Source organism: Trachypithecus francoisi, unplaced genomic scaffold (assembly GCF_009764315.1).
Source record: "Trachypithecus francoisi isolate TF-2019V2 unplaced genomic scaffold, Tfra_2.0 Lachesis_group16, whole genome shotgun sequence".
NCBI lineage: Eukaryota > Metazoa > Chordata > Mammalia > Primates > Cercopithecidae > Trachypithecus > Trachypithecus francoisi.
Genome location: NW_022681461.1, coordinates 77,168,420 through 77,182,200, shown reverse-complemented (window position 1 = coordinate 77,182,200; position 13,781 = coordinate 77,168,420). Strand labels below are relative to the sequence as shown.

Genomic DNA, 13,781 nt, shown 5'->3' with positions numbered 1-13,781 from the left:
GCGGCTGAGGGAAGTTGGAATAGTTAATAGGTACAAAAAAAATAGACAGAATAAATAAGACCTGTTATTTGATAGCACAATAAGGTAACTATAGTCAATAGTAATTGCACATTTTAAAATAACTAAAAGACTGTAATTGGATTGTTTGTAACACAAAGGATAAACGCTTGATGGGATGGATATCCCATTCTCCACGATGTAGTTATTTTGCACTGCATGCCTGTATCAGAGCATCTCATATAGCCCATAAATATATGTACTTACTATGTACCCATAAAAATTAAAAATTTAAATTAAAAAATTAAAACTAGAACTTATTCAACAAACATTTCTTCAGTAATGGATATCAAGAGAATAGACCTGTTATCGGGCACAGGGATTAGAAATAAATCTCTTTCTTCCCAGAGCTGTCTCATGAGGGAGATAAAAGATGACTCTACAGAAGATGACAGCAATGACCAAGATCTCTGGAAAGCAAAGTGCGTCTCAGCACAGGGAATGACCAGTGGCCCAGAGTGCACAAAAAGTTTTTCTGACGTGTTTCAAAGAGTGGTAATAAGGACAGGAACGAGAGACCAGGAAGAAAACACAGTATAGAGGCACAAAGCCAGAAAAAAAGAGCAGTTAAAAATTAGCTGCAACTAAAACATAAGGTATACATACACATGGGAACAATGGGGGATGGGGCTAAAAAGGAGTGTGGGGAACAGATAGTGAAAGGGCTTATAAGGCACAATAAGGAATATGGGCTCTACCTTCCAGACAATTGAGAAGCCACTAAAGGGTAGAATCAGCACCATTAAATGAAAATAAATAGACTGGAAGAGCTCAGTAACCAGGAAACAATGCTACAAAATGTTTTGAAAGTAAAAGCATCTATCATTTAAATATGAGAAAAACCAGTTAAGCTGGGCATGACAGGTTTGATATTTCCCACCATGAACTGAGAGTAAGGTTTACGATTGTACTAAATGGAATGGTTAAGAGCAAAGGTACCAGATTTAGACTGCCAGGGTCAAACTCCATCTGATTACTGTGTGATCCTGGTCTAATCACTTAAGCACTCTGTGCCTCAACTGCCTCTTCTGAAGAATAGGAAACAACAACCTACCACATAAGGTCATAGTGAAGATTAAACAAATTTGCATGAAAAGCACTTTAAAAAGTGCCAAGTACATGCTAAACAGTTAATAAATGTAAGCTGTTATTATTATCCTACTATTAGTAATACTCTAACTTCCGTGACATAATCGATGTTAAGGAGATCACAACTAATGAAGTAATCAAAGAAGATTTAAAGAATCAGGCAAGTGTAATTTGAAACCCTTGCTGTTAAGAAGGTGAGGATAGAAATTTGAAACTCAACTACACGAGCAGAGAAAGCAGCAACTGCTTGAAGTCTAGCTCTCCTGGCAGTCATCAAATACGCAGGTAATGATAATGTATTACTTTAGTGCCTAGAGTTCAGGGACTCTAAAGTTAGCCAATCAACATTCATAACAGAAAATCTATGTCAGATAAACATTCAAAGACTTCCTAAATTGAGAAACAAAGGTTGCAACTCAGGACGAGGGTCTGATAAGAGGTGATCTACACCACACAAGAACAGCCAGTTTTAACTTAAAAAAATATATTCTCATTTGGAATGTTCTGATTATTCTCATTAAAAGATGCAGCAGACAAAACTGAGTTTTAGAAGAATCTTAAAATACAGCTAAAGCCATGTTAACAATTTTTTAAATAAAGGAATACATAATGCAGATACTAATTTGCAAAAGCTTAAATATTATGGCAACTGATTTGAAAACTTCCACAAATACCAAGTAACCTATTTGAGGACGCTTGAGACTCCCCACTCACTGGACTCTTCCACTTACCTGTTGTGTGCTGAGACTAAAGACTATGACATCTCCAGAGGCTGTGGCCACACACACAGACTCCTGATCCAGCAAGTCCTGAACACCAACAATGCGGCCACTTCCATCCTCTGGGAGAAAGCCTTCTGCCACCAAAGAAACTTCATTTTTCACCTTTCACCAAAGTAAACACATAAGCAAATTAACCCAGTCTACTTTCAAGAATAATTGATAACATTTCCAGAAATAAAATACTTTTTAATGCTTTTATTATTTTTATTTTTTAATTTTATTTATTTATTTATTTAATTTATTTATTTGAGACAGAGCCTCGCTCTGTCGCCCAGGCTGGAGTGCAGTGGTGCAATCTCAGCTCACTGCAAGCTCCGCCTCCCGGGTTCACGCCATTCTCCTGCCTCAGCCTCCTGAGTAGCTGGGACTACAGGCGCCTGCCACCACGCCCGGCTAATTTTTTGTATTTTTAGTACAGACGGGATTTCACCATGTTAGCCAGGATGGTCTCAATCTCCTGACCTCGTGATCCGCCTGCTTCGGCCTCCCAAAGTGCTGGGATTACAGGCGTGAGCCACCGCGCCCGGCCTAATGCTTCTTTAATTATATAAAAGCTTTCGAGAATGTTTTTTCCAGATGAAAACCCAAACTTTCATTTAAGAAATATCACTATTCTGTCATCTTTAACAAGAAAAATAGGTAATATGACCTTCTTGCCAAACAAAGACAAAAACAAAAACAGTAAGTCTGGTCTCTTTAAAAATGCCCAATAAAACATGATGCTAATAACTATATCTTTCTAAGATTGCTACAGTACGAGGAAAAGGCACTAAAGGATGTAACTGCCTAAAATGTATTAGTAGAAGAATAAAATCAAGGGAACATATGAAAACCAACCCACAGAGGTTTTTAAAGCACATACAGTTAGGAGCCAACACTAAAGATTCTGATTTAGTTGACATGAGATGTGGGCTCAAACTTTTAGAAAGCTCCACAGGCAACTTTCGTGTTCATTCCCAATTAAGAACCACTCTTATAAACAGAATTTGCATGACAAAAAGGGTAAAAAGTAGGGAACCCACTCAAAAAGTAAAGTCAGAGTTTTACTGACTTAGGTTACAACAGTAGCAGAGTTAAAGAAGGGTTACTATTTAAGCTATGTCTAACATGGCACATATATGAAGCAAAGGATGTTCATTTGGGAGGATATAAATTCAGTAAGATGTAAAGAAAAACTATGTGGGGAAAGAAATTTGGAAGAAGACAAATCAAGGGTCATATCCATCTGCTAGCATTCTCCATCAGTAACTTACTTCTCTTGAGACAGGGTCTACTTCTATCAGTCCATGTTCTGAACCAATGAGCACTGTCCCCTGTTCAGTTCGAAGAGAGAAGCACTGAGGTTTCCCTGGACCTTGAATATCCCTGAACTCCAGGGTCCGAAATAATTTCAGATTTCGCATGATGAAGTGATTCCCACGAGACAAATACAACTATCCCTTGATGAACCATTAATCCCTGAGAGAGAAAGAAATAGCTTAATAGTGATAAATGACCATATTTATTTAAGTGAAATGATTCAGGGGGTGAAGAAGTGGTAGTTAGAATCAGAATAGCCAAGAAAAGAAAAAACTTACCTCTCTGAGTACACATCCATGTGTGGATTATAGCAGCAACCTGACCCACTCTATACAGTTATGGTCTACAAATTAGGAATTCTGAAATCTATTTTATGTTCGCACTTTTTAGAAGAGGCAAGATTCTGAACTTTAGAATGCTTTCTTCAAAAAAGATGTAATATCAGCTATTCCTTTGGGAAAGTTGAAAGAACAAACGAATGGGGAAACGTTTTATTTTTGCATGTTAGGACATCTTTATGAAATCATAAGGAAAAACAAAAGGGTATCCCACTGATTAGCACTATTTGAAAATCCATGTTTATATGCTAGCAGTTGAAGAGAATCTAAAACAACTTTAATATTCACCAGGTCTATTCATTTATAAACTGGCTTTATACATTCATAAAAAAAAAATGAAGTCAAAGATAGAAAAGCATTTATTGTTCTAAAGGAGAAGATGAAATACTGGGACATGACAACAATTTACTTGAAAATGATGACCAACATTTCAAGGACCTTGATGACCTGACATAACTACTTCTAGTAACTTTGTTCTTCTGGCCAGGCTTTTCCCAGAACAATAGAAAACGTGAGAAAAGAGTGCTAAACAGAACGTCTACTTTGGTCTGGCAAAATCAGACTTGCTTAAATGCATAACATTACCTAAGTAGGGGAAAAAAAAAAGTTACTGTGTTAGTTATTTATATTCAGATCCCTTTAAGGCTTATGATTGTAAGTCCCTAAGTTATGTTAGGGGTAGCAATTACAAGGACCATACTGGCCTCATTGTCACTTTAATCCAAGGAGAATTCTCTCATCTTGGCACCCCACATATGTATGACACAGAAAGAACAAAGATGAATCAATGCTAATAGTACAGAGAAGATAATGTCATGTATAACAGGAATTACATAATATATAATGTGGGGTAAGACGAAGGTAAGTTTACATGTGATGGAAGTGAGGAAATCAGGGCAGACAATGATTTTAGTAAGTGTTGGTGACAATTATATTCAAGAACTTCTAGAAATTACTTGAAACCTCTAACATATCATGCAGGTTTTTTTTTTTTTTTTTTTTTTTTTTTTTTTTGAGACAGTGTTTCGCTCTTATTGCCCAGGCTGGAGTGCAATGACCGCGATCTCAGCTCACCGCAACCTCTGCCTCCCGGGTTCAAGCGATTATCCTGCCTCAGCCTCCCAAGTAGCTGGGATTTCAGGCACCCGGCACCATGCCCGGCTAATTTTTGTAATTTTAGTAGAGACAGGGTTTCACCATGTTGGCCAGGTTGTTCTTGAACTCCTGACCTCAAGTGATCCACTCGCCTCTGCCTCCCAAAGTGCTGGGATTACAGGCATGAGCCACCGTGCCTGGCCGTGTTTTTAATCTTTAAACATCACAAAAACGCCTCAAAACTAGTTTCTCTGAAATTTGACACCCATCAGCCTTATTCCCTTATCTTCTTAAAGGAAGACTTCTGTCCACCTCTTTCCAGGGTAGGAAAGGAATATCCTCCATATTGCCACAGGACCTAGGCCTATTGATACTCTTTCTCTGACATCTGCAACCTCCAAACTTCCTGCCTCCACTGATTCAAACTTTTCTCAGTCCTTAAATGTGCTAAAGATTCCTCCACACCAAAGGTCAATAGTGAATTCTCTCTTAAATTTTCTGACAACTCCTTCATTTTCTTCCCTTGTCCCTTCAACTATCCACCTCTTGGCTAGATATCATATGCATGATTACATGTACCAGGCAGATCACGAATACGCTGATTAGGCCTAAATGCCTAGCCCTGACTGAATTAGCCCAAATTGATCACTAAACCCACATTTCCAACCTCCTGATAGAATCACAAGCATGTCTCACATGCACATCAAATGCGACCTGGAAAGCAAAGAAGTTGCTATTCTTCCCCCAAATGACAGTTCCCACTATTTCGGGACAGGCCACTTCTACGCTATGTCCCCGAGCTGGAAAACTGTCTTTGCTGCCTTTCTGCTTACTCTTCATATTGATCTATTCATTGGTTAGCGCCGTGGCTGTGGCTGTCAATACACAGTTGAATTCTTTACGATCCTGTCTGTGGCCTACATCCAACACCGACTGGGCACCTGCTAAGTGCTGGGATCTGAAGATTACTCAGGCAGCCACTGTCTCCACGGAGATCATCGTTAACGGGAAAGAAAGCCACGTTAAGACACCACGTTAGATGGAGAAGCACAGAGGACACCACCCCCACGAAGAAGTCTCAGCCGCGAGAAAGGACCCGCACCGCAGCACCCGAGCCTCTATTAACCGCCGCCTTCCATCGTGAATTAATGCTCTCGCTTTCAGCGTTATTATCAACCCCCTGCAAGCAATCAAGAGGCTGAGTTAAGTCTGGCTGGAGGTGCAGCAGGCATCCCTGGGCTGTCGCGCCTCCCAGCGCCCCCGATGGAGCAGGTGGCAAGACTGCAAAAATAATTTAAGGCTCTAGGAAAGAGGTGGTGCAGCCCGCACTCCAGTCCCCGGCCCGCAGCAAGCAGAGGAGCCTCCGGGTCTCTTTCACCCGGACACCGCTGGCGGAGGGGTCCACTCCCGTGCCCCTGCCCCGGATGGATGGCTTACCTGAAGACCCCCAAACAGAGGTGCATCCGGCCTCGCCTCCCCAGCCACGCGCAGCCGGCTACCCAGAGTCCGCCCCGAATTGCGCACGCGTCTCTGTCCTAGGTTCCGCTCTCTCACCGAGCGCACTAGGCCTCCAGGGGTGCGCTGAAGCACGGCAGAGGCCAGCTGCGCAATGGTCGCGTCAACTAGTCGGGCCCGGCCTGCGGAGTGCGGCGCGGGGTGACGTCATCCAGCGGAGGGTGCGTGGCCGGGCCCGCTTCCCGGGTCACTTACGGGGGCCGGCCTTCTTTGTAGCCCTGGCACCGTAGAGGTAGAGGAGCTACATTGGCCGCGTCCCCTGTCCCTCTGCCCTCTTGCCCATCTGCCCACACTTTTGTATTTGATCTCTGTTTTGATGTGGAACCCCAAAGCACAGTTATGGGGTGCGGAAACTGCGGAGCCGGGAGGAGCGCGCGTGCGCACGACACGCGCTGCGCGCCGGAAGAGCACGCCCAGTCCGGGCTGCGCGGAGGAAGCGCCTGGGGTCCGGGAGGGAGGGGTGGCGGCGCCGGAGGTCGCCATGGCTACCGAGACCGAAGCCGCGGAGCCGGTGGTGCCTTCGCTCGTGGATCGATACTTCACTCGCTGGTACAAACCGGGTAAGTGCAGAGTGATGTTGATCCCTCCTTGGCCGCATTGGCCTAATGTTGTGGAGACTACGTTGACAGATCGTAAGCCACGCGCGCTCTCCCTGGCGCTCCCTCCCCACGTCAGAAGGAGCTGGACTTCTGTGTTCCGTCTAGGCCCAGGTAGTGGCATTTGCGAAGACCTGGTGGCCTGAAATACTTCAGGGCGTATTCTGGGACCGGCGATTGCAGTGCGAGCTCTAGGGTGTTGCTCGCGGGAAGATGAGTACTCTAAACGGAGGCCCCGGAGGTAGGCGCAGGGCTGGGTTGCCACAGTCCTGAAGTGCCTGGAGGGATTGAGGGGCTCACTCTCACAGAGAGTAGCGATACATAAAATTATGTAAATGATCAGATCGAAACCAAGGTAGAGACAGTAGGGCTGGCGAGAAGACGGTGGGTTAGATTAGAGACATTTTGAAAGCAGGATTACACATTTACTTAAGGAGACGCCACCGGTATTGTTCATCTTCCACTTAGAAGTAGGTATTTTTTTTGTACTGTTTTGTGTAAGCAGTACCAGTGGCAGGAGCATCGTTTGGGACTCTCCTTTCTTCCTTTCATTCAGTGATAATGGTTATACTCAGTTAAAAATATATATATATTGTAGCATATTTTCTGTTGGTCAAACATAGGGTGACCAACCTGTCCTAGTTGACCCATGACTGAGGGGTTTCCCAGAATGTCGGACTTGCACCAACATCAGAACAGTCCTGGAAACCACCAACAAAAAATATATATCATAAAGAATGGGATGCTAATTGCATTTTCCTAGTAAAAATACTGTGTGTACTCATTTTGAAGTGAGTGTAAAGTAAGATGGAGCAAGGAGTTAATTACCTTAATGTTGAATAAATTATTCGGTCTGGGCCAGATCTCTTTAAATACTTTCCAGGAAGCCTTTGGGTATGTCTTTTTGAGTAATGTAGGGATAGCAGTGACCAGCATGCAGCATGTGTGTGTCCAATCTTCATTATTAACTATCTCTATGACCCAAAGAAAGTACCACATAGTGGTAGTAAGTATTGATTTCAGCCACCAACAGACTCATTTATTCTTCTAGATGTCAAAGGAAAATTTTGTGAGGACCACTGTATACTACAGCACTCTAACCGGTAAGCAAATTGTGAATTTTAAATTATCAAAACCTTTTTTTTTTTTCTGGTATTGTAGCCTGGTATGGTCTTGTAGTCTTGGATTGAACAAATGCTCACTAAACAAACATGCATTAATTGTCTTCTACTGTGTTGAAATGGTATTATTATAGGAATTTGTTTGGCAAGAATGAGTATTCCAGTGCCTGGCTACTCTGAACAAATAAATTTGATTACTCAAACACCCAAATGGAGGACCACATCATCAGCTACTACCTGAAGTGGCCAGTCTGTGCCCAACTACTGAACTGTTAAGAGCCCACAGAAAGGGCTACGGTAGAGACATACATGGTATCTTGTATACACAGGCATGCCTTATTTTTTTGTCTTCTACCCCAATGCAACCTACCTAAAGACCTCTGGTACTCTTCCCTTTCCTGGGAAAGAAATTCAATCTTGTTTTCTCTTTTATTATTGTATTCTCCTTTCTACAGTTATGCCCCAATAGTAGCCAAAGAAAAAAGGAGGAAGATGATAGTTTGACTAAACAAATATCAGTTCATACATTCTTGTTACAATAAGAATTATGGGAGGAAAAATTATTCCAAGCAATCACACAGGATCAATTTTTTCTCCTTGTAGAATATGTGTCATCACATTGGCCGAATCTCATCCAGTTCTTCAAAGTGGAAAAACAATTAAAAGCATTTCCTATCAGATCAGTACCAACTGTAGCAGACTTCAGAACAAGGTCTCTGGGAAATTTAAGCGGGTATGTTCCTGTAATTCTGTGATTATATACTTACATCCTCTATATTCATGGTAATAATAGATCCAATGAACCTTAGAATCCAGTAGCATATGCTTAGCACACTTCTCTAGCAGTTTGAGGTGCTGATTTTAAGTATACTTTCACCTAAAGAAATTCTCAGACTCCCAAAAATTAGGTATCTCAGGAGGTGTAGTATCTGTTTTATTAGGTTCTGTGCTACTATCCCTACAATGCCCAGGATAGGGGAGGGGGAAGGCAGGCCTTTGAAAGGAGAACTCTAATAGCAATGTAACAAGATATTTTGTCCCTTCTAGTTGTATTAAACTAGTATCTCGAGTTCTGTAAAATTTAGGTGACCAACTCTTCTTTACCATATATTTCCACATGTAAATTAAACACAAAAAAAATTCCCAAGGGAGTAAGAAAAAAAAAAAAAAACCATGGGCCAGTCAGAATGGCTCATGCCTGTAATCCCAGCACTTTGGGAGACCGAGGTGGGTGGATCACGAGGTCAGTAGTTCAAGACCAGCCTGGCCAATGTGGTGAAACCCCATCTCTATAAAAATACAAAAATTAGCCAGGCGTCGTAGTGGGCACCTGTAATCCCAGCCACTCAGGAGGCTGAGGCAGGAGAATGGCTTGAACCTGGGAGGCAGAGGATGCAGTGAGCTGAGATCGCACCACTGCACTTCAGCCTGAGCGGCAGAGCAAGACTCCGTCTCAAAAAAAAAAAAAAAAAAAAAAATGAATATGAGAAAATAATTACATTTTTCCATTCCTAAAGCATTGTCAATGTAATACATATCTACCCACCCCCTGTACCTGCACACAACACTTGGTTATACAGAATGCTAGCTCTACCCTCTGTAACTCTAGGCAAAATGGATAGATGATTAAAAGAGTATCATACCAAGGAGAATTTAGTGACATATTAAAATGTCTTTATAAACCCACTTGTTGGGAAAGTTTCTGTGGATGATTTACGTCCTTCATTTACTGAGTTCATACTAAGAGTTTCTGCTAATTGTTCTCACTATTCTAGGAGACCCTTATTCAAACCCTCCTTTGTAGGCCTGAAGTCCCCTAATAATGTGCCTTACAGTTATTGATTTTTCCTCACTCAAGAAACCAGTGGACTTAGAAAAGCATGCACCTTTCTTAAAAGATAGTCTACAAGTTACAATAACACTTAAGACTTCCAAAGTTTCAATGATAAATCTCTGTCCAAAATAGTAACACTTAAGGCAGGTATAGTTGCTCATGCCTATTGGGAAGCCGAGGTGGGAGGATCACTTGAGGCCAGGAATTTGTGACAAACCTAGGCAACATAACAAGACCTCATTTCTACCAAAAAAAAAAAAAAATTTAATTAGCTGGGCATGGTGGCATGTGCCTATAGTCCCAGTTACCCAGGAGGCTGAGGTAGGAAGATCACTTAAGCACAGGAATCAAGGCTGCAGTGAGCCATGATGACACGACTGCACTCCAGCCTGCATGACAGAAAAAGACCCTGTCTCAAAAAAATAAAAATAAAAAATAAGTAACACTCTTGTTACAAGTGAAGAACAGAGAAGGACCTGCATATTGAACCCACTACAGGTAAGTGTTCATTGGGTCTCAGAACTGCCAATCATTCTCCCAAAGGAGGTGATAAAAAAGGCATCAAAATACTTCTGCTCTTTTGGCACAGACCTAGCTCTTTTGTGTCTGCTCTTTTGACACAAGCCTTCCCCTTCCTTTCAGAAGCAGAGAGTCACAATGACTAGTACTTTAAAATGAAGAACCCACATGCAGAGGAGTGAAGCCAATACAGTAATATCTGAATGCCATCTAAAAATGTTTTGAGTGGTAAATAAAGGGGTCATAAAGAATAGCGTCTTAACCTGAAATGCCGATGTCCACTACAGCAAAAATTCATGGGAGAAAAGAGGGCAACACATGAAACATGCCTGCATTGGCTCTCATGAGCCTCCCTGTAGATACTTGTGAGAGCCTCCCCAGGTATGTTCATCTAGTGGAGTACATGAAACAATAACCATACCATAACATTCAAACACATACACATCAAAATGTAGTATTGACTCATGGGTCAATTATTTTTATTTTGCTACTTAAAACTTGTTTTCCACATTTTCCTTAAAGTGCATGTTTTTGTTTTTGTTTTTCTTAATTAGAAAAAATAATCCCTTACTAACACACTAGGGATTTAAAAGAGAGGGGGAAAAAAAAAGAACAGTATCCCTTCTTCAAAAAGTCTTAGTGATTGACCCTGGTAAATAAGTTCTTTTATCTATTAAGTTATAATATTAAAATGAGGTAGAAGTCTTAAACTAACTATAAAATATTGCTGTCATACTATGTCACATTGAATTTTATATTATTTCTTGATGGATTTTCCCACACTTTTGAAATCTTTATGCCTGGTTATATGTAGTTTTCTGGTTTATAGTTGATAAAATATATTAGTAGTCTGTAATTCCCATTTATCATGTATATTAGTTTTTTTCCCTAGAGCCTGGGATGGCACCTGGCACACAGTAAGTACTTATATTCATATAGGTTTTGAAATTAATGAATGGTTTTTATATACTGAGGTAATTGATTTTTTAAAACACCAGTTCCAGGAATACATCCTGTTATACACCTAAGGGCTGTTTCTCAAAGGAAAGTGGAAATGTCCATCAATTGATTACTTCTTCCGTCTTATTATACAGGGGGCACAGTTTCTAACAGAGCTTGCACCTCTCTGTAAGATTTACTGCTCAGATGGTGAAGAATATACTGTATCTAGGTGAGTAACTTTTTAGCCACCATTTAGGAGACCAAAGGGAGGGAATTTTTTTTTTTACTAAGTAAGCACGCTGAAATCTTAAATTTTTTAAATAGTTGTGTTAGAGGACGTTTGATGGAAGTGAATGAAAACATTCTCCATAAGCCATCTATTCTTCAAGAAAAGGTAAAAGAGAAAAAGTATGATCTCATCCGCATACCTTTTATTGGATTTTTTTCATCATTTGACAGTACTAAATGTTCTTTCCTTTCCAGCCATCCACTGAAGGCTACATTGCAGTTGTGTTACCCAAATTTGAAGAAAGTAAAAGCATAACAGAAGGGTTACTGACACAAAAACAATATGAAGAAGTCATAGTGAAACGCATTAATGCCACAACTACGTCATGAGGACTGACATGGAATAAAAAGCGAAGCGGGATTCTTGTTACCTGGCCTAAACCATCAGGGCACTAAAGCAGAAGAACCAGTATATGTAAAGCATACCTAACAGCCAGCCATATGCAGGGGAGACCTAGTGCTTCACTTAGTTTTCCTTCTCTGTCTTGCATGATGAGCCTTGGTTCCCATTTGTCTACAGCCTGCCAGATCTGGCCTGCCCATGTACTCACCCTGTTCTCTTGCATCTCTCTAACAACTGGCATGCAAGGGATGTTTTTCTGATTAAAAACAAAGCTCTTTGAAGAAAATTTAGAAAATACAGAAAATTTTTAAGTAGCCAAATAAAAATAATTTACCCATCATCCCATAATCCAAAAGTAAATGCATTTGACCCTTGAACAACATGGGTTTGAACTGCAAGGGTCCACTTATGCACGCACTGTTTTCAGCTATCAACGAATCAAAAATAAATCATTAACCAAACATGAAACCCACTTACAGAGCAGGTTCATATACTTAGTTCCGAAGGGCCAACTGCAGGACTTGAGTACTCATGTGTGGATTTGGGTATATGTGGAAGGTCCTGGAACCAATCCCCTATGTAAACCAAGGGATAACTACTACATTTTAACCTATTTCTGTTTGAACATATGGTATGGTTATTGCTTTTGCCTCGTTTTCCTAAAGTTTGAAGTTTAAAAAAACCTAACCTGTCTTTCTTACTCAGTCTCCTATAATGTGCCTACCAAAATGCCTAGTCCTAACCCACCTGCCTCAACTCCTCTCCCTTTTAGGTTGTAGGGAAGAGGCCAGAGTAGAGAATATATTGTATCTTCTGTCCCGGCTTATGTCAACAAGATGGCCTTCCCCTCTGAAATAAAGTAAAACTGCAACACTGTGACTTCTTAAATGAGGGATATGTGAAAAGGCTATGAAAAATACAAAAGCTTTCCTAGGAAATGTGTTATAATGCAGTGGGAAGCGAATTCTTGAAATATGCACATTATAGTCACTCAGTCTCACAATCTCTAGTTACCGGCAAAGAAGTTACTGAGAATATGTCATTCAAAGGCATAGAGGCCTTTGAATGGAACAAATGCTTTCACATCATTTAAACTAAAAAAAACCTCCAACAACTATGAATTTATAGTTTAAGAGTGATTAAACACTGAATTTCAAATAAAAGGACTATAAAACGTTATTTTTCTATAAGGGCTATAACATACATTTCAATATCCCTGTTTTTAAATAAAATATACTTTTATACAGAAGAAATCATTTGATATATAAATTCCATTAGTTATCTATCCTTTTATGCTGTTGAAGTTGTAAGTTACCCCTTCCCAACCTCCACTTGCTCTTTCATTAGAGAATATTATTTTTTCAAGTATGCAAAAATACTATCTGATGAAAGTACAAGTGGGGGTTGGGATTTTTAAGTTTTAATGATTTACAAAGTATTATTTTGTAAATAAAACTTAACATTTTGGTTCACAGGAAAAACTTACAATCTGAGTGCCAGGATAACTGTCCCCCTAAATATAACCCCCAGACATGATATATGTAGTAAATGGATAAACACCTCCATGATGGTGCTATTAGCTGAAAATATAAACAAACCAGCAGATCCTCACTTTAAGTAGCACAATGACTCTTAAAGGCTTCATAAAACAAAGACACTAAACATAGTAAAAGAATTGTGTATAGCATTTTACATATAACATTACCTCACATCATTCTCCCGTTATTTCTATTGTCATTTAAAATAATACTTTGGTTTCAGAGAATAAAAATCATGCTTAATGATTTTGACTGTTTAAGGAACGATTTTACAAAGGTTATTAACAGAGCTAAGTGCATCACATTTTCTCCCGAAGGACTACAGTGAAAATTTTCCTCAATAAAATATTGACTAGCTGTGGTCAGTTGACAGTACTGTGGTTCTTCCAGATCTTTTGTGAATACTGATTGTGGTGGCTTACCCA

General features: G+C 40.3%; 2 protein-coding genes across 8 annotated transcripts in view; one reads left to right on the top strand and one right to left on the bottom strand.

Annotated features, from left to right (window-relative positions):
• Positions 1 to 6,320, bottom strand: part of ELP1 (elongator complex protein 1) — a 68,604-nt gene extending 62,284 nt beyond the window's left edge. For 4 of the 7 annotated variants that reach the window (XR_004443621.1, XR_004443619.1, XM_033237874.1 and 1 more), the window contains exons 1-3: positions 6,098 to 6,320; positions 3,182 to 3,386; positions 1,878 to 2,030 (exon numbers count right to left, since the gene is read on the bottom strand). Coding sequence is in view for 5 of the 7 variants with exons in the window: in XM_033237874.1 (XP_033093765.1) it covers positions 1,878 to 2,030; positions 3,182 to 3,331 (303 nt within the window). In the remaining 2 variants the exon portion in view is untranslated. Of the gene's footprint in view, positions 1 to 1,877; positions 2,031 to 3,181; positions 3,387 to 3,505; positions 3,679 to 4,021; positions 4,151 to 6,097 lie in introns of those variants that run through there. The other 3 variants (XM_033237871.1, XM_033237872.1, XM_033237873.1) reach the window with 3 other exon arrangements.
• Positions 6,321 to 6,371: 51 nt separating this feature from the next.
• Positions 6,372 to 13,067, top strand: ABITRAM (actin binding transcription modulator). Its single transcript, XM_033237883.1, has 6 exons — positions 6,372 to 6,735; positions 7,823 to 7,874; positions 8,496 to 8,625; positions 11,340 to 11,416; positions 11,512 to 11,581; positions 11,671 to 13,067. The coding sequence occupies exons 1-6, from the start codon at positions 6,492 to 6,494 to the stop codon at positions 11,803 to 11,805; spliced, it is 708 nt and encodes a 235-aa protein (XP_033093774.1). The 5' UTR covers positions 6,372 to 6,491; the 3' UTR covers positions 11,806 to 13,067.
• The last annotated feature ends 714 nt before the right edge of the window (positions 13,068 to 13,781 follow it).